The sequence below is a fragment of the Gambusia affinis genome, linkage group LG16 (genome assembly GCF_019740435.1).
Source record: "Gambusia affinis linkage group LG16, SWU_Gaff_1.0, whole genome shotgun sequence".
NCBI lineage: Eukaryota > Metazoa > Chordata > Actinopteri > Cyprinodontiformes > Poeciliidae > Gambusia > Gambusia affinis.
The window spans coordinates 26,092,768-26,111,501 of NC_057883.1; the positions used below are offsets into that span (position 1 = coordinate 26,092,768).

The window sequence follows — 18,734 nt, forward strand, 5'->3', positions numbered from 1 at the left end:
GATTATCATTCTCATCCTTAAAATATCAAAATTCTTACTTAAATTTACATTTTGGTCTGTCTGATGATGTAATTTTTACATATTAAATGATTGGTAATTTGATCAGTTACTCAGTAGAGTAGACTTTTTACTAAATACTTTTTTACTCTTACTTGAGTAGAAAAATGCTGAAGTAGTATTAATCTTACTGTTGTACAACACCATGCACCTCTGATTTTTATCCATTTTGGGGAAAGATTATATTAACACAACATCAGACATTAATGTAAATACCAATGATGCATCATTTTACTATGAATAATTATTATTATTATTATTTTTTTTTTCAAAATTAAACTGATCTACATTCAAATCCAACCCTATTTTTCTAAAGTGAGACATGTTCAAGGCAACAACAGATATGCTGTCTTCTAAAGTCCAAATAAAATGTGTGTGCTTATAAGTTTGTGATAAGAATTTGGAAAAGTTAAAGTGTAGTGAAAACTTTTGCTAAATTAGACGAAGACAAAGGGAGATGAAGGTTTAACCTTGCAGCAGCGGGAGTCCCAGGCTTTCACCCCCGAACTGTGACCTCCACACAGGAAAACGTCTGGGCTGCCGGGGTGAAGAACCACACACATCACCTTAAACTGGTTATCCACTTTCACTGTCAGCTGCCCTGCAAACAATACAAATCCCAGTTAAAACCTATTTTTACAACTGAAAATCACGAAAGGTAACATAATAGATTTAATCAGTTTGACCCTGGCGTATGTGAATAAAGTACTTCTATTCTATTCTATATTTATGGTTAGGAAATGCTAGGATTTAAACGTTGAGAAATGATTGGCAAGATTCGCTTTGAGTTGGAGATTTAAAAAAAACAAACAAAAGGTGATCACTGGCAATTTGTTATTTTATCAATTGGTGCTTAAAACTTAATTTAGACCCAAAAGTACAGCTGGTATTTCCATAAGAGTTAGAATAATAAAAAATATGTTATGTAATTCTAAAAATGATATCAAGTGGGTTTTCAAAAACATTACTGAATAGTGCATTTGTATTGGGATCAAGAGCGTGGAGCTCACCAGAGCTGGGTACTAACTAGTTACTTTTAATCAATTACATTTACTTGAGCAAGTTTTTTCAAAGTATTTTTATTATGCTGTACTTTTTACTTTTACTTGAGTAATTTTATTAGGAGGTATTGCTACTCCTACTTTTAACCAAAACATTCACCAGACAAAGACACAATAAATCCTTAATATTGTTCCATTGGCAGATTATTTCACTAATAGTTTGGGGGGAAATGCCTTGTTAAAAGTGAAATAATCTGTCAGTGGAACAAGTATTTTTTCCGTCAATATTAAGGAATTACTGACTTAAAACAAGCTGCTAGATCTTTCTGAAAAGTTACTTTTGAATTAGTTTTCTCTAATTTCAAGTGTAACATAATATTTGCATTAGAAACTAGACAAATATACTTCATAAGATTTTGTGTTTTTGCAGTGAAAGTAAACGATGTTGGTGTTATCTGTGTCTAAGATGATGAAGAAGTTGATCATTTTGAAAGAGAAAACCACGTAAAAGAAAAATCCAGTTTTGGCTGGAGGCTGTTTAATCTATGTTGACTTAGGAATAAAATTAAAACAAGAGCAGAGAGGAGCTTAAGTATAATTAGTTGTGACAGAGTGGGACCAAAAGTGAGTTTTCAGAGAAAACATGAGACCAGAGTATGAGAATGAATTCAAAAGGTTGCTCAGGGCTCAGTGGCGCTTCATTAATTCATCCAACAAGCGACATAGACCCACTGTAAGCCCTCAACACACACACACTAGTTTGGTCCAAAATGGGACTGAGCGGGTCTGAACCAAAGTTTTAACAGGCTCTTTCATCAGCTCCACACGTCACATTTAATTGGCTTACCCGCAGCAAAGATCCCTAACAAAGATTTGAAACTCATGTTTGGAGCGTTTACCTCGTAATAAATGGGGCATCCTCATGTTTTAATTAGGCTAAATTAATTAGCTGTCTCAGAATGACGGATAAGCTAACGGGGCGATCCATTTGGGATAATGTTCATGTTCAGCTGACATGGCTTTATATCTGATGACATATGGAGTGGCTGCAAGGCCCTCAGGGCAGCGAGTCCTGATTAATCCACTGAAGCAGTCGTTCTCAAACTGTGGTCCATGGGGCCGTTTAGTTGCCGTGACATGAGCTCCATGTGTGACGTGTAAAGCTAGCATACCAAAGGACTACGTAATCCGGTGGACTAGTTCGATTAGGACCAAAGTCGCAACATTTGTTACATTTTCAGCTGCTACAGTTTGCTTTCACACTGCAATCTGTCAAACGATCCAAGCTAATTGGAAAAGCCGTCCCTCTCCTCGCCTGTGGAAAAAAAACAAAGGTCTCTGAAGAGGACCAGCACAACTTTCTTTTTCACAAAATGTAAACTAATTCAGAGTGGTATCAGGATTGCTCCATTGATGCACATTACTGTTTTAGACATCGCCCATTAGCCGCTAATGCTAGCGACGCGCCTACAGGCGACCATTACTGTGGGTCACTGAGTCATGTCCACAAAACCAGATTGTTCTAATGTGGAATGAGCAGGAATCTGTCACAAAAATGGCTGTAGCGTTCATATTTCTAACACAATTTCTATCAAATTTGGCTTAAATTAAAGCTGAGAAAATGGTTGATGTTTCAACATGTAAAATATGTATTTTCTCTGGATATAAATCTATAAATAATTTGGTTTCTGTCATGCAAGAAAGCACTAAGCAAATTTCTCTTTTATTTTGGTCAATAATTCAATTTTAGATTGATTGTTAAAATTAAAAATTGTTAAAATTAGATCGTTAAAATTTAACAAACCATGGCTCCTGTCCTTTATGAAATATTTCATCCCAGCTGATGATAACTACTCTAGTTATCAGTTATCATGATAACTACTCTTTAATGAAGGTTTAAAAATTACAGAGCGCCACAGCAAAGACAAAATAAACTTATAAACAGGAAAAAAAACAGCTTTCAATCCTTTACAACCTGCTTTTCCTCGCTCTCTGTCGGCTTTACTCTACATGCAGACCTGTTGCCATGGCTACCGACAACACCTCCGCTAACCCGCAGAGCAATGAGTAAAATAATGACCAGAAGGCCCTGAGCTGTAGTCAGCGTTCTCCAGTCCGCTTACATTCACACTTCATTCAAACCGCAGCAGAGTTTCCTTCTACCGAACCAAGACTTGGTGAACCAGAGTTTGCTTTTCTAGTCTGCATTACAGTTCGATTGCGCATTCACATCTCCCCAAACAAACTGACTCTCTAGACAGACAAACTAGAGTTCAAATAAGCAGACTAAACAGGGCTGATGTGAATGCATCCCAAGATAATAATGAATAAGTGGCTTAAGACCGAAGCTGAAGATACCGGTGAAAAGCAAACAACACCAGAAATACAAATTCACATTTGTAGGGATATTTTAAGGTTTCTCAGGTGAGTTGCAGAACTTTTGTTTTGTAGAACTCTAGTACGACAGTAGGCCGGCTGTGCTGAGTGGGATATGATGGCCACTAGGCAGTGAGCAGCTCTGACTAATTCCTTCCCAACCCCTAAAATAGAACAATTTTAAGTAATTCAGAGATTTATAAACTAACAGAATTATTTTAAAGTCGATTCTTTGAGTATAAGGACTTTAGAACTGGGGCTAAGCTCCATCTTCCTGGTTTTAGTGAGAACACCAGCAGCAGCATTCTGGATCAGCTGCAGCTGGAGGATTTTTTAGGCAGAACCTGTGAAGACGCTGTTGCAGTATTCAATGTGACTAAAGATAAATGAATAGATGAGTTTCTCTAGATCTTCTGGGGTCATTAGTGTCAAGAAAGGATGGTGTGGAGGTGGTGAGGCAGGATGCTGTAGACCCAGGCTGTAATAAATAAATGATTTTAATGATGAATGTCCAGAATAACACAGTCCAACATAGTCCAAATCCACCGGGCAGCACGGCTGAGCGGAAGCCGTAGCAACCAGTTGCACGAAGGACTGGACGACGAACTGGGCACACAGACGACAGAGACACGACGCTAAATGAGACGACAGCTAGACAAGGACCCGACGAGGAACAAAGAACACAGGTGGGGTTAAATACAAGGAGGGTAATCAAGGAACGAGACACACCTGGGAACAATCAAGGGGAAAACAGGACAACACGGAGACTCAGACACAGAAAAGCTCAAAATAAACACAGAGAAAACCTCAGATCGTGACAATTAGTCTATTAGTCATGACAAATTGCCCCAGAAGTTACTGCAATAAACGATAATGTTGTTTTGAGACCATTTTGAAGTAATTTAATGGTGATGGCATAATAATGCAAGAACAGATTATCAAAGATCAATTAACTTTAAATTCTAAAACATTTTCAATATCCAAAATAATTAAACAAAACAACAGAAACAGCAAATAAAAGGAATCAGGAAGTCTGCAAACAAAATTGCCCTTCAAAATAAGGGTTAGTTGAGACCAAAGCAGAAGACTTTTGTAATCCAGTTATTGGTAGAAAAAAAGACAGAAAAGAGAAAAATGATAAATCATGCAGATGGAAATTATTAAGTTTGTTTTACTTTATCATACAATTAATTGATTTATTGCTTATTTTGATTAACAAGCTTCTATCGACTAACCCAAACTACCCTGTTATATTTTAAAGCTAGAAATGTTCTTCATGTGATAGAAGACCAACTTTATAGCTGTCTTTATGTGTCTGTTTCTCTTCACTGTTCAAAATGGGAAAGATAAGAGGACATGGCTAGACAAAACTTGCCCATATCTCCATCCAGAGCAATAATTGAAAACACAACCATAGCAATGTTCAGTCTCCATAGCAACCATTTAAAATAAAGCTTCTCTAAATGATTGTAGCAAACATGCCAATAACTGTAGAGAGAAAAATTCAAAAAGACACAATGCAAATAAAACACATGGAGGGATTTTAAGGATGTTGCTCATTTTTCCTCTTTTCAAATCAAAATCAAATCAAACTTTATGTGTATAGCACATTTCAGCATCAAGGCATTTCAAAGTGCTTTACATCAAATCAAACACAAAAACACAATGCAACATAGAATCAATAATCAAAACACAACATCAAGTCAGATTCCATCAATAAATTTATAATTGATTATGTTTCTAATAAAACTCTAAACAAGTGGGTTTTTAGTCCAGATTTAAAGGAAGTCAGTGTTTCAGCTGTTTTACAGTTTTCTGGAAGTTTGTTCCAGATTTTTGGTGCATAGATGCTGAATGCCGCTTCTCCTCGTTTGGTTCTGGTTCTGGGGATGCAGAGCAGAACCAGAACCAGAACCTGAGAGGTTCTGGAAGGTTGATACAACAGCAGCAGATCTTTAATGTATTGTGGTGCTAAACCATTCAGTGATTTATAAACTAACAACAGTATTTTAAAGTCTATTCTTTGAGCTACAGGGAGCCAGTGGAGGGACTTTAAAACTGGTGTTATGTGCTCTATCTTCCTGGTTTTAGTGAGAATGCGAAATCTGTCAAGACGCCGTTACAGTAATCTATACGACTGAAGATATGTAATCAATACAACTTTTCATTTATGATCAAGTTTACAGTGTCAGCGACTTCATTTCAGCCCTTTCACATTAAAGTGCGATGAAGTCATGAAGGAACCGGGCTGCGTTCCCAACTCCCACATTAATATGCAACTAAACTGAACTCCCTTCATCTCGCGCTGCCATAGGAACGCGGCCTTATTGCCCTTTCCAAGAAGCACTCGCTTGCAGGATTCTCACTCCTGGAAACAATAGAGTTATAATTAATTTCTAATATGAAAGAATAATGGTAGTGGGAGGAATAAAAAAAATGTTATAAAAGAAAAAGGCTTTCATAGGATTATGCATGAGAGGCTTTTGGATGTGTGGCATTTCTTTAGCAGCTCCTTTGAAGCCACTTTGACAGTGGCGATCAAATAAGCCTTTGTCTGTTTATGGTTGTGGTTAGCGCCGTTCCAGTGTAAGGTCACGGTAGCTGCCCCCCTGGTGATGTATCCATTATTGATTCCCTTCCTGGAGCTGCCTGCGTGTTTAATGGGCTGGCCAAGCAATTATCCGTAGGCCTTATTGACAGAATCGACAGAAGCTCGGAAAGAGGAAGTGCAGCCATGTGCTGACCCTAAAGATGCAGATATTATGGTGGCTTTATTTTTATTTTTAGTCTGGGCCGCCTTCTGTAAGCTTGAAAAATAAATCACAGTTTGTAAAAGTTTGATCTTTGATTGATCCAACGGACTTAGAGAAAAGTGGACTTTTTATTTTTTTAGATAGCAAAACCATGTTGCTGATCTTCTTTTTTCAGATTCTTTGTCATCATAAATATGTATTTATTTCCAGTTAACACACTAAGATGTGTGTCTGTCTTGCTAAATTCCACTTTTATCATTTTTGGTTGAACTCGAGCGATCAAAAAAATATTTATTTGAGGACAAACTTAGCTTCTGACAACTGAACTATAACATGTTGCTTGTAGCACTGCAAAAACAAAATCTTACCAAGTAATTTTGGTTGAGTTTCTAGAGCAAATATCTGAGTACACTTTAACACTATGTTACAAATAAAATTTCAGCAAGATATTGGAGCTTGTTTTCAGTGAATAATTCCTTAAAATTGCAGAAAAAGTACTAGTTCCATTGGAAGATTATTTTCACTTATAACGAGATAATTTCCATATTATTAGAGACATAATCTGCCAAAGGACTTCTAGTTTTCATTTACTTTTGGGCTTGATTGCATAAATTTGATCTAATTTTAATAAGAACATGAGTTAGATCACTTTGTTTCAAGATGGTTGCTACATTTAGCCAAGTTTAAGAAAGAATAAAAGCTGATTTGGATGCAGCAAAGTTGGTTTTCAGTAAAAGTCTCTTGGTTTTACCGTTTGTTAAAACTTGATTATAAAAACATCAATACTTGGTGTTGTACTTTACATTTTCCTGTGTAAGAAAATTATGTTGGCAACAATTTTGACCCAGATTCCAAATTAAAAGTCTCCATCTGCATCTGCGGGCCAAATTTGTTTCATTTTTGGAGTGCAGCTGGGGGCCGCACAAAATCAGCCCAAAGGCCACAAATGAACCCAGGGTTGCACTTTGGACACCCTTGTACAAAAGTAAAGTGAAATTTGTTTTGCAGTTGGTGTTTTGACTGTTGGCTCCATCTTTTTGTTGTTGCAAATATTGGCCTTGTACAAAACTATTTTGTCTTGCAAGAGGCAGGAAAAAAGCTGGAAAAGGAAAATGAAAAGAGGTGACAGAGTGATGTCTACTTTAGGTAAGATACTGGTCAACAGAACAAAGACGTTAAGAAGTAAAACACATTTGAAAATGGGCCAAAAGCATAATTCATAACCATTTTTTGGAGGGAGCAGTAGAGCACTAAAAACGTGCACTTTGGTTTTGATGTGGAAAAGCAGAAGTAACCCTCAGCATCAGCGAGTTTTGTTTTCTTATTCTGTCTGAAACACAGTGTGGAGAAAGTTCTGTTAGGTCAGCACTAAAACATGTCTGGATTAACCGGACCATCAAGTGGACAGAACTCTGTAGGGTCAGAAAATAAAACATCCTCCTGAAGCTTGAAATAGTTCCAGAGCTGTAATTCCTTTTGATAAATATGTGACCATTTTAGTTTGGCAATCTTATACATGTGAAGTTGGTCAACATTTGTTTATTCTTTGAATTTATTTTATCTAGTCAAGAAGTTGTTTCTTCAGGTGTATTAAGTTGTCTCATGCTGCTCTTAACAGTTAGTGGTTGCCATAGCGTTGGTGGTCACCATAGCAACCAGTAGCAGACAGCTCCTCCCCTTTTTTGTTCTGTTGCTATTCTGTCACTGTGATACCTACCAGGTCAGCTTTGTGTTTTCTTTACAAGTATTATATTTTGAGGTATATTTTAGACAAATTTAATGATATGCAGTGTTTCATGAGTAATTTCGTTATGTTTTTATATGTTTTTAACTGTTATAATTATTAATGTTGTGCATTTAACATAGCTAACTGCTGCTAACTGCTCGTTGTTGCTTTTTTAGTTTGTTTAGTGTTATTTATTGTATTTTATTTAATGTAATGTAAAGGGCAGAAAAGCTGCTGAACTGATGTTAACCACCAACTTGATTTCCTCTGTTGTTCGAATAAATTCAGTGAACCTGAGTGTGTCTGTCGTGAAGTAAACCTACTGAACAAAGAAGGATTACACATTAAAACTCGAGAAATATCTACAAAAACTAGCCTTGAATTCTGTAAAAACTGGATGGATTTTCTGACGTTCTCCTGGACAAAACATTTAATCAGTTCCCATTTATTCTTTTATTCTTACAGATTAAACAGTGAGAGAAATAAAATCCCTGTGGGCAAGGAGGCGTAAAATGCATGAGTACACATGTTCTCAATGCACAAAGTGCCGACCTTTGTGTGAATGTGGCCACTGCTGGGCTCCACACGATCAAACGAAAGAGACTTAAAGGCACTTAAAACGAATCGAGGGCACAAATTGGAGGCAATTGATTTCTTGTACGGTTCTGTAGCTTTAACAGAGCTACATTTTAAGAGAAGTTCGCCACATTTCTTTCACTGAACTTGAAAAAAAGCCTTTAAAATTTGACTATATAGCCCAACTTCAAATGATTTGCTAAGATTTTCTTTCAGTAAGAGCTTCAGAGCTTCAGAGTGAGAAAAGCTGTTCTGCAACTCAAGAGAATGATATTCACGTCAGATGCAAATTACAAGACAAACTGTTGAGAAGAAACACAAGGACTGCAGGAGGTACAGCTGCCAATGTGCTTTGTTGTCCCAAAACGCCAGCAGTGCGGTTGGAAAGTGTTTAATAAAAGCAGCCAAGAAACAGGATTTCTGTTAAGTCAATACAGACTGGAGAAATATACACAGGGCTGTGAAAAAGTGGTTTTACTCACTGACAGGTTTTTCTTTCTTTTGCTGTTTTTGTTGAAGCTGATTGTTTCAGGTCACAAAACGCTAAAATCTGACAGTGTCGTGACATGGTGGACTTATTTATGATGTAGTAAAGTTTGTTGCAGTCTCTAGTTTCTGAGTTTCTCATTTGTAGTTTTCTGCTTTGTTTTGGTCAGTATGATCATCACTGTCTGAAGTTTCAGTCTTCCTCCTGTTGATAATCCGACACACAGATGACGCAAAACAAAGCAGTTCTCATGTGGTCATTTCTAAATTTTCCTCATAATATAGTTTGTGAAGTGCAGCTGGAAAGCTGAAATACTTGGTCACAATGTTAGGACACCCTATTGGTTGGCATTTGCAAAGCAGCCGTTCCAAGGGCACCAAAGAGAAAATAAACTACCCTGCAGCTTTATTACTGTCTTAGCGCGATTTCTTTTCTTGCTTTTTCTTTGCTTTTAACCGCCAGTGTTAAAAACTAAGATAAAAAATACAAAACCAAGCTTAAGGTCTAATAAAGTCTAATTGTCCTTACAGTACTACATCCATCCATCCATCCATCCATCCATCCATCCATCCATCGTATGGTCACCCTTGTCCCTAATGGGGTCAGGAGGGTTGCTGGTTCCTCTCCAGCTACGTTCCAGGTGAGAGGCGGGGTCACGGGGTCACCCTGGACAGGTCACCAGTCTGTCGCAGGGCAACACAGAGACACACAACCATTCACACACACACTCACACCTAGGGAGAATTTAGAGACCAATTAACCTGACAGTCATGTTTTTGGACTGTGGGAGGAAGCCGGAGAACCCGGAGAGAACCCACCATGCACAGGGAGAACATGCAGACTCCATGCAGAAAGATCCCGGGCCGGGAATCGAACCCAGGACCTTCTTGCTGCAAGGCAACAGCTCTACCAACTGCACCACTGTGCAGCCCTATAACAATAGTTATAGTATAGTTACAGTTATAAACTATTTTAGAGGCTGTGTCGAGTGTTTTCATTTTAGCTATTCCAAAGTGCTTATGATATCATCATCTCTGCTTCCCCACATTGGGATTAAACGACTTAAGAAGAAAGTAAAATCGCTCTTATTATTCTGGTAATTAGGAAATATTTATATACCAGTGGGCAGCACACTTCTCCCAATAAGCTGAAAGCTGAGAATTGTTTTTCAGTGTTGTTTCGCGTTCTGACTAAAACCAGGAAGATAGAGCACATAACACCAGTTTTAAAGTCTCTCCACTGGCTCCCTGTAGCTCAAAGAATAGACTTTAAAATACTGTTGTTAGTTTATAAATCACTGAATGGTTTATCACCACAATACATTAAAGATCTGCTGCTGTTGTATCAACCTTCCAGAACCTCTCAGGTTCTGGTTCTGGTTCTGGTCTGCATCCCCAGAACCAGAACCAAACGAGGAGAAGCAGCATTCAGCATCTATGCACCAAAAATCTGTAACAAACTTCCAGAAAACTGTAAAACAGCTGAAACACTGACTTCCTTTAAATCTGGACTAAAAACCAACCTGATTAGGATTTTATTAGAAACATAATCAATTATAAATTTATTGATGGAACCTGAATTAATGTTGTGTTTGGATTATTGATTTTATGCTTCATTGTGTTTCTGTGTTTGATTTGATGTAAAGCTCTTTGAAATGCCTTGATGCTGAAATGTGGCATACTAATAAAATTGATTGATTAATTGATTGATTGATTTAGGGCTTTTGCTAACTTTGAAAACATTTATCACACCTAGCTTCCACTAAATTACAGATAAATCCTAAAGCATTAGTTTACTTGGCTGTTTTGCAAAGGTTTTGTTGAATAAAGTTAAATATCTGTGAGGAAGTTTTGGTTATCGACTATTAAGAACTCTTCTAGTTGTTAGATGATTTTATTCATGCTCTTATTTTGACGACCGTTTACAACGCAGCAGTTGCGTTTCCTCTCCTCGTTCCAAAAACTTTATTTAAAACAAAAAATACAGAGGAACATGGACAGCAGATAACAAAACATGAATACAATATCTATGGGAAGTGTATATCATTTTGACATAAATTATCATTTCGAAGTGAAATTGGTGCTCGAGGGTTGTAGTCTTTATAATCTGAACGCTACATACCTCTTGACATTTATCAAAGCCTAATAAAGACCTGAAAATAAATCCAGTGTTTCATTTAAAGCGAGAAGTGGTGCGACTCACCTGTCTCCACATCAGTGATCACAGCCGTGTTGTCAAATGAGCCGGTGAGGATCTGTCGCCCACAGGGGGTCCAGCAGGCGTCACGCACGGCTCCCGAGTGGCAGGTGTAAAGCCTAAGGCATCGTCCACTTTCTGCTCCATCCCACACCTGTCAGACAGGGACACGGGCCAAAGTCACAAATAAACCCACACTCCTCCAGCAAAAGGCTTTTTTCCCTTTCTAGTTTTAGGATTATGAAAAACGTCACGTTATCTGTGCTTGAGAAAAACATTCAACTTTCAAAAATCAACATGCACTTATTAAAAAAAGAAAATCCAATTTCTTTAACTAATTTGATTTTCAAAGCAGAACTCATCAAAGGGAGATATCTCCTCCTAACTTGAAACGAACCTTAACAAACACAGTTAACATAGACGTGAAGTGGAGAGTTAAAAAACAGAACATTTGATATTTAATTTGTGCTTTGTTGCAAACTTCAATAAAAAAATGAGCCAGTAACCAGTCCTCAATCCAACATTTTATATCATAAATATGCATAACAAAGCTACTAACATCAAGGTATAACAATGCTAAATTTACATTTTTGACAGGAGGTTTCTCTTGGTGGTTTCCTACACCAGGAGTGCCAGGTTTTCAATTTTGGCCATATATCAGTATCATAAATGTTCTTAAAGGGCTGACTGTGCTTGAATTACTGATAAAACCCATTTACAAACAATAAAAATATTAATAAAGAGCATAAATAACACACATAAATAAGGCTACGTTCACACTGCAGCCCAAAGTAACCCAATTCCGATTTTTTTTGTCAAGTCAGATTTTTTTTGGTGCAGTCGTTCACATTTCCAAATGTGTATGTGAACTACAAACAACTTGAAAGTCTCCCACACGCGCAGTAGAGGGCGCAATAACGTCTCACATAGAGAGCATGCTCAGTGTTTGCGGAAGTAAACATGGATGCTAACGGTGGAGCCGCAACGATTTTGGAGTTGTCCAATCGGATCCAGCACATTAACAACTTAATCCTCAGTACAGTCCGCCATGGTTGCTGCTTTTCTTCACTATTGCACATATCGGGGTGCAGAAGAGCGATATGTGCAATATCGCTCTTCTGCACGATATTGCAGAAGAGCAATATCGTGCTCAGGGTTGAATGCGACCAGATTCATATCACAAATAGATCGGATATGTATCGGATTTCCAAGTGATCTGGGTCCCACTCGAAAAAAACAAAACACTTATGTTGTTCAGACTGCTATGAGGAGATAAGATACATCTCCCATTGCGGCTAAAATAAATAAATGAATAAAAAATCGGTCTCACTTCGGGCTGCAGTGTGAACGTAGCATAAATACAGGAGCTGTTAATCATTTGTTGTCACTTCTGAAAAGGGTCATCTGGTGAACATGCTGATCAATGTTTTTTTCCTCTCCCATCTTGAAATCCATCGGGTGGCCCGGTCCAGAGGTGAGGTTTTGCATTAATGACGGGAATATTTTTTCCTTCCCCGGTTTTACCAGGCAGCAGAGGAACTTTGAAGATCCGCCTCAGTATGGCTGATCCCTCTTTGCCTCGCTCCGCGCTTCATTATTTAGCAGCATATGAAACTGGGAGTAGAGCTGTGCCGCTGCTCCCAGAGGAGACAGAGAGACGGATGGATCAGGGGAGAGGGACATTTTAATCCAGCAAGTAAAACAAGCAGAATCCCAGCAAGTAACAGAGATGGGAGGAGAGTTGTACTTTTAATTGCAGCGTGTTAAATCTGGGAGCGATCCGACTTTTAGGGAAGCTGCTGTTCATTCAGTAGGATGTGGTGTGTGTGTGTGTGCGCGTGTGTGTGTGTGTGTGTGTGTGTGCGCGCGCGTGTGTGTGTGAGGTTTGGCTTAGAGAAACACTGCCATCTCTAGGCAGCAGGAGAATCTGAGAAAATATAGAGAACATTTTAACAAAGAAAGCTCACATACTGAGGGCATCTGAACGTTTCTGTCAGATGGGATAAGAAAATAAAAATATATCGAAGTCAAGTAAATAAAGTTATGATGCAGTATTAGTGATTCCTAAAGAAATAAAATTACAAGAAGGAAGTCGTACAAGAATAAAGTCATAGTATTACTGGAATAAACTCAGAATTACAACTTTATTCTCAAAATTCTGAGTATTTTCATATTGTTTCAACTTTTTTCTCATATTATTTTGATTTCATTCTCTTCATTTTAGAATCTTATTCTAATATTATTTCGGTTTTATTCTCATATTATTACTACTTTATTTTCATTATTTTCTGACTTTTTTCTTGTATTATTTCAACTTTATTTTTGTAATTTTATGACTGTATTCTTATATTATTTCGACATTATTCTCATATTATCATGATTTTATCATATTATGAATCTTTTTCCTTGTATTATTTTGACTTTATTCTCGTAATATTATGACTTTATTCTCAAATTATTATGACTTTTTTTCTCTTAAGAGTTTATTCATGTAAGATTATGACTTTGCTCCCAAAATATTCTAAATAAAATAAAATATTTATTTATTTATTCATATTTTATTAGTATTGCCCTAATATTCCATCATGTAAAGTAGTTCAAGATTTTTATTTTTTATTTTATTTTATTATTTTGGTAGGAAAGGTGAAGTTAAACTTGAAAAAGATTCTGCATGTTTTCTGTGTTACAATTTATACATCTACCCATATATATTTATAGATACATAGATATAGAAATATATGGTTGGGTGAACAAAATCCTGCCCAAGATCAGTAGCTGTTAGCAAACAGCTGTCGGCGGATGTTTAGTGCCAGTGGGTGGCGCAGGTCGCTACAATCAATAGTAGCCACACAGGCACACCCAATAGAATGAAACAAACGCACCCAGTACAACACTTTCATTCTATTCGCTGAGAGGTTGCCAGGCGACTGTGCCAAAAGGCAGTTCTATGTTTCGTAAGCGATTGGAGAGTCCCAGCAGAAACTAAGTGTGGACGCGTTACAAGGTTTGAGAAGAAAGACATAAAGTTCTGCTTTCAAAATGAAAACATAAGCAAAAGTATTAAAAGTTTTGAGAACAAAAGACATGAAATCTTGTTTTCAGACTGAAAATATGTGCTCTTGGATTATAGCAGGAAAATTCTTCCATACACAAAAAGGCCCCGAGCCGAACAAAATAGTCACAAAAGTTTGCGTTGAAAATATTATGAATAATCAAAAACAATCAGACTAAACTAAATTGATAATGCGGTTATCAGCCTACACCCCCAGTAGCCATGGCAACAACAGATGAAAAGAAAAAAGAAAACTCTGACACACAGGAGGGAGGAAGCATGAAGGATGTCAGCAGCACAGAGAGGACAGTGAAGACTTTGTTGATTACATCCCGGTGCTCTATTCTCTTCCTGAAGAATGGAAAACAAAGGCTGGAGTTGGAGCGGTAATACATAGAGCGCATCGCGGATGTCAATGATGGAACAATAATGTGTGACAAGATGGCATAAATCAACAGAGTAAACACTCCTGCATAAGAAGTTTGAATTTATCATGATTACCTGCAATTTTCAGCCTTACAGTGAAGTGCTACTAAATAACTGACAACCCTGAAAACATTCTTCAGCCCTGAATGCTGAATTAGTGTTTTGAAAGGAAATTTAAATTAGCATGTTCTATAAAAATTTGAAGTATTACTGAAAATAAAGACACTTGCTAATGAATGACTACAGAAACCATTTCGATTCAATCAAATCAGTTCCCAAGTTGTGACTTTTGTTGGTACCCTTTGAACTTTAATGTGTTTAAGGCTTCTTTATTCTTACTCTTCATCCTTCCACTTATAAAAAAATAAGGATTATCACATTGATTCCAGTTAACACCAAAACATTTTATGTTGTTACTCTTTCAATCAAACTTTTTGTCACATGAGCCCAACAAATATAATTTTTAAAAACTAAAAATTACAACAACAAAAAAAATCAGGATTTTTGTTTTTACTTAACCTACTCAATTAAACAAATAACGTAACACAAGACTAAGTCAACTCAGCTCCAGTTCTTGCTGTCTGGATGTTCTAGATCAGGGGTTTTCAAAGTATGAAAGGGTGAGCCCCCCTCCAAGGAGCACAATGCCTGCTAGACGTGATTCCAGTTACCATGACAACAGAAGAAAATCAGAAAGCTGCCAAAAGATTACCATTTTGTGCTCCATGTAAGATTTTTGTAAGTTTGTTGTTTTAAGTTTGATAATTCCTTAATATTGGTGATTATTCGCAGATAAATTCACTAATAGAAAGCTTTTTCCACATGATAGGGATGCACTGATATGAAAATTTTGACCAATATCGATATTCAATGTTAACATTGCTGATATTTCCAATATTTACCAATATTATATATAATTCACTACCATTTCAACACATTTAGAGAATAAAATACCAGAAAACAAACTGCAACAAGATAACGATAAATATTGGTTGTTTATATCGGCCCAGTTTTATTTTAACCGATGTTAAAAAAAATGACAAATATCGGCCAATACCGATATATCATGCAACTCTACCTCATTTTATAAGTAAAATAAGCTGCTAATGGAAGAAGTTTTTTGTTTTAAAAAAAAAAAAAATCAATATTAAGGAAGTATTGACTTAAAACAAACTCCTTTATTTTGCTAAAAAGTTACCTGAAAGTTAGTTTGGCCTTATTTTAAGTGTACAAATAGGAAACATTAGATTTAGATTACTTGGTAAGATACAGCGTTTTTGCAGTGTGACCTTGGCTAGTGAGAACATCCATAGTATTTCAGCAGAGACAGGAACTACAAGAGATTTCTGGAAAAAATAAGCATGCTAACCTCCTATTTTAGTCTTCATTCAGTACACTCATAATACAATAGAGAAGAGCAGCTAATTATTGCACAGAAACAAGTGTTTCCCTCCATCCATCCTCTGCCAGTCTCCACCATCTGCTGCAAGCAGCTCCCTCTCCAGGTGCCAGGCTCGGTGCTAGGGCCATATCTCTTCCACTTGTATGATTATGCAAATGAAATCATTCATATTTAAATTATTAATTAGTCTGAGATCTCAAAGGATGTTAGCGTGGCGCACAATTTCACAGACACTGGCAGAGAAATGTTTGGGGGCTGGCAGGCAGATAGCTGCGTTGCTTGACCTTTACAATTGTGCGAAGAGGGATTGTTTTCCAGGTGTGAAATAATGAAAAAGACAGGAAGGGAGACGGAGAGACAAAGAAGAAATGAAAAGGGAGAGAGAGGCAGGAAAATCCCGTGGGTTCTGACACACATTCAGCTGACAGAGACGGACATGATTCTGAAACGGCTGGTTGTTGTGGTGAACGTTTGAATTCGTGCAGCAGAGCAGGTATCGGGTTTCAGGCTGAACATGCTCTGATAGGTGAGTCTTTTACCTATCTTTTAAAAAAAATAACTGACATTACTCTGACAAGAAAGGACTTCAGGATGCACTTACTAAGTATTTTAGTTTTTAATGTAAATATGTCTCTACACTTAAAAGAAGACAGGATTAACCAGTAAGTAACTTTTCAGCAATATATAAAAGCTTGTTTTACGTCAATAATTACTTAATGTTGATAGAAAATACTAGTTCTATTGCTAGATTATTTCACATATAGCATTTCATATTATAAATGAAAAATTCCACCAGTGGAACTAGTAGTAATTTTAACCAACACTAAGGAATTAAACAAGCTTCTATATCTTGCTCAAAAGTTGCTTGTTAGTCAGTTTTGTCTTATTTTAAGTGTACTAAGATATTTTCACTGGAAACTCGACAAAAAAATTGTTTAAATTTTGCCTTCAAAATTCAACTATACTGATCCCAAAGGGAAATTAAATGTTGTAACTCATAAAGATTTGGTTAATGATAACATTACCCAAACCACAAATTTCAGTAATTACATTCAAACTAGTCAAACTCAATTTCTCAGAAAATAATCCTAAATAATAACAAATTAAAATTGATTTTAAACACAGAAATAGTATAATTACGGTAAAGCTGAACAATATTGCAATATCATGAAATAAGGGTGTTATGTCTGTATCAATAATGTTTTATTAGTTTTTCTGTATTAAGTATTTGGAATACTTTCCTGTTTTATCCATAGTTTACACACCACAATGTTTTTTAATTTCTTTTTTTATTTCTAAGCAATTATGAGGAATGGAGGCAAAACCAGAAACTGCTGCTGCCAAGTAGCTCAACAGGCTGTTGCTAGGTAACCAAAGAATGAGTGAGTTGCTAGGTAACCAAAGACTGAGAACATTATTTGATTCCACCAACGTTGCTTAGCTAGAGAGAGGTTGAGCCATACACATAATAAAAGAATAGGTGCCTCCAGGACCACTCTTGCCTACTGTCGCCGACGTGACATAGTGCCGCCATCTTGGAGTGGTGTTAGCTAGTGCTGTCCGTCTTCCGCTCGACCTCCAGGGCTTGGTTGCGGGTCCATTGGCCTCCGGAGCCTCGTCGTGGGTTTCATCGGCCTCCTGGTTCCTGTTCCGCCGCTGGCAGGTACTTGCTCCACTGCCAGTGTCGCTAGTCCCATCGACCTCCCAGCCAGGCTCAGGAGGTCACCTTGGAGGTCAACAGGACCTGCGACAAGGCTCCGCTGCCAGCCTCCCCCAAGGTTTCTACTCTTCCATCGGCGTCCTCCTAGGCTGCTGCTCCGCCGGGGTCCTCCTCAGATTCTTTTGGTGTTCCTAAGTTGTTTCCATTTAATTCTGCCTTATTTTCCACATCTGTTCTTCATTGGTGATTCTAATTATGTTTATTTCTTGCTTCTAGTTATTTTTGTTTGTTCTAATTATGTTCTTTTAGTCTACTTACTCCTTTGTGTTTGTATTTTGGTTATTTCCCCTTGTATAATTTTCCCCACTTTCCTTTGACACTTTCTCTATCCCTTCTCAGTCTATTTCCACTCCCTCCACCCACTGTCCACTGTTTTGATTTTGTCCAGCCCAGGTCTTGCACAGTGGTGCACTTGGTAGCACTGTTGCCTTGCAACAAGAAGATCCTGGGTTCGATTCCCAACCCTGAGTCTTTCTGCATGGAGCAGAAAAGTGGTATAGAGTGGTGAGATCTTTCCAGGTTAACACAGAAAACAGATCATAATGGCCTGAGAGATGTAAGTGATCTTGCATTTTGATTTACTGATGATTAAATATATATATATATATATATATATATATATATATATATATATATATATATATATATATATTCTTCCATTTTCATTACTTATTGATTATTAAAAATGTATTCTTGTATTTTGGTTTATTAATGATTATAAAAATTTGGATGTTGTCACCAACTGTGTGTGTAACGTGATTTCTGTGCTGAGCAACGGCAGAGAACAGATTGGAGGTGAGGCAGGCAGTTCTCTGGCCTCATGGCAGGGGGCGCTCATGAGCCCAGACATTGTCACTCCACAACTGCAGAGTAAGAGACAGTAACAGCGAGCTAGCCATGGAGCTAGCCATACAGTAAAGTGATGCGATATATTTATAGTCTTGTCCCTTACCACAGAAATC

General features: G+C 37.3%; 1 protein-coding gene across 1 annotated transcript in view; it reads right to left on the reverse strand.

Annotated features, from left to right (window-relative positions):
* Positions 1 to 18,734, reverse strand: part of wdr25 (WD repeat domain 25) — a 28,395-nt gene that overhangs the window by 4,711 nt on the left and 4,950 nt on the right. Inside the window, exons 3-4 of the mRNA XM_044143286.1 lie at positions 11,179 to 11,326; positions 528 to 658 (exon numbers count right to left, since the gene is read on the reverse strand). Coding sequence (XP_043999221.1) covers positions 528 to 658; positions 11,179 to 11,326 — 279 coding nt within the window. The remainder of the gene's footprint in view (positions 1 to 527; positions 659 to 11,178; positions 11,327 to 18,734) is intronic.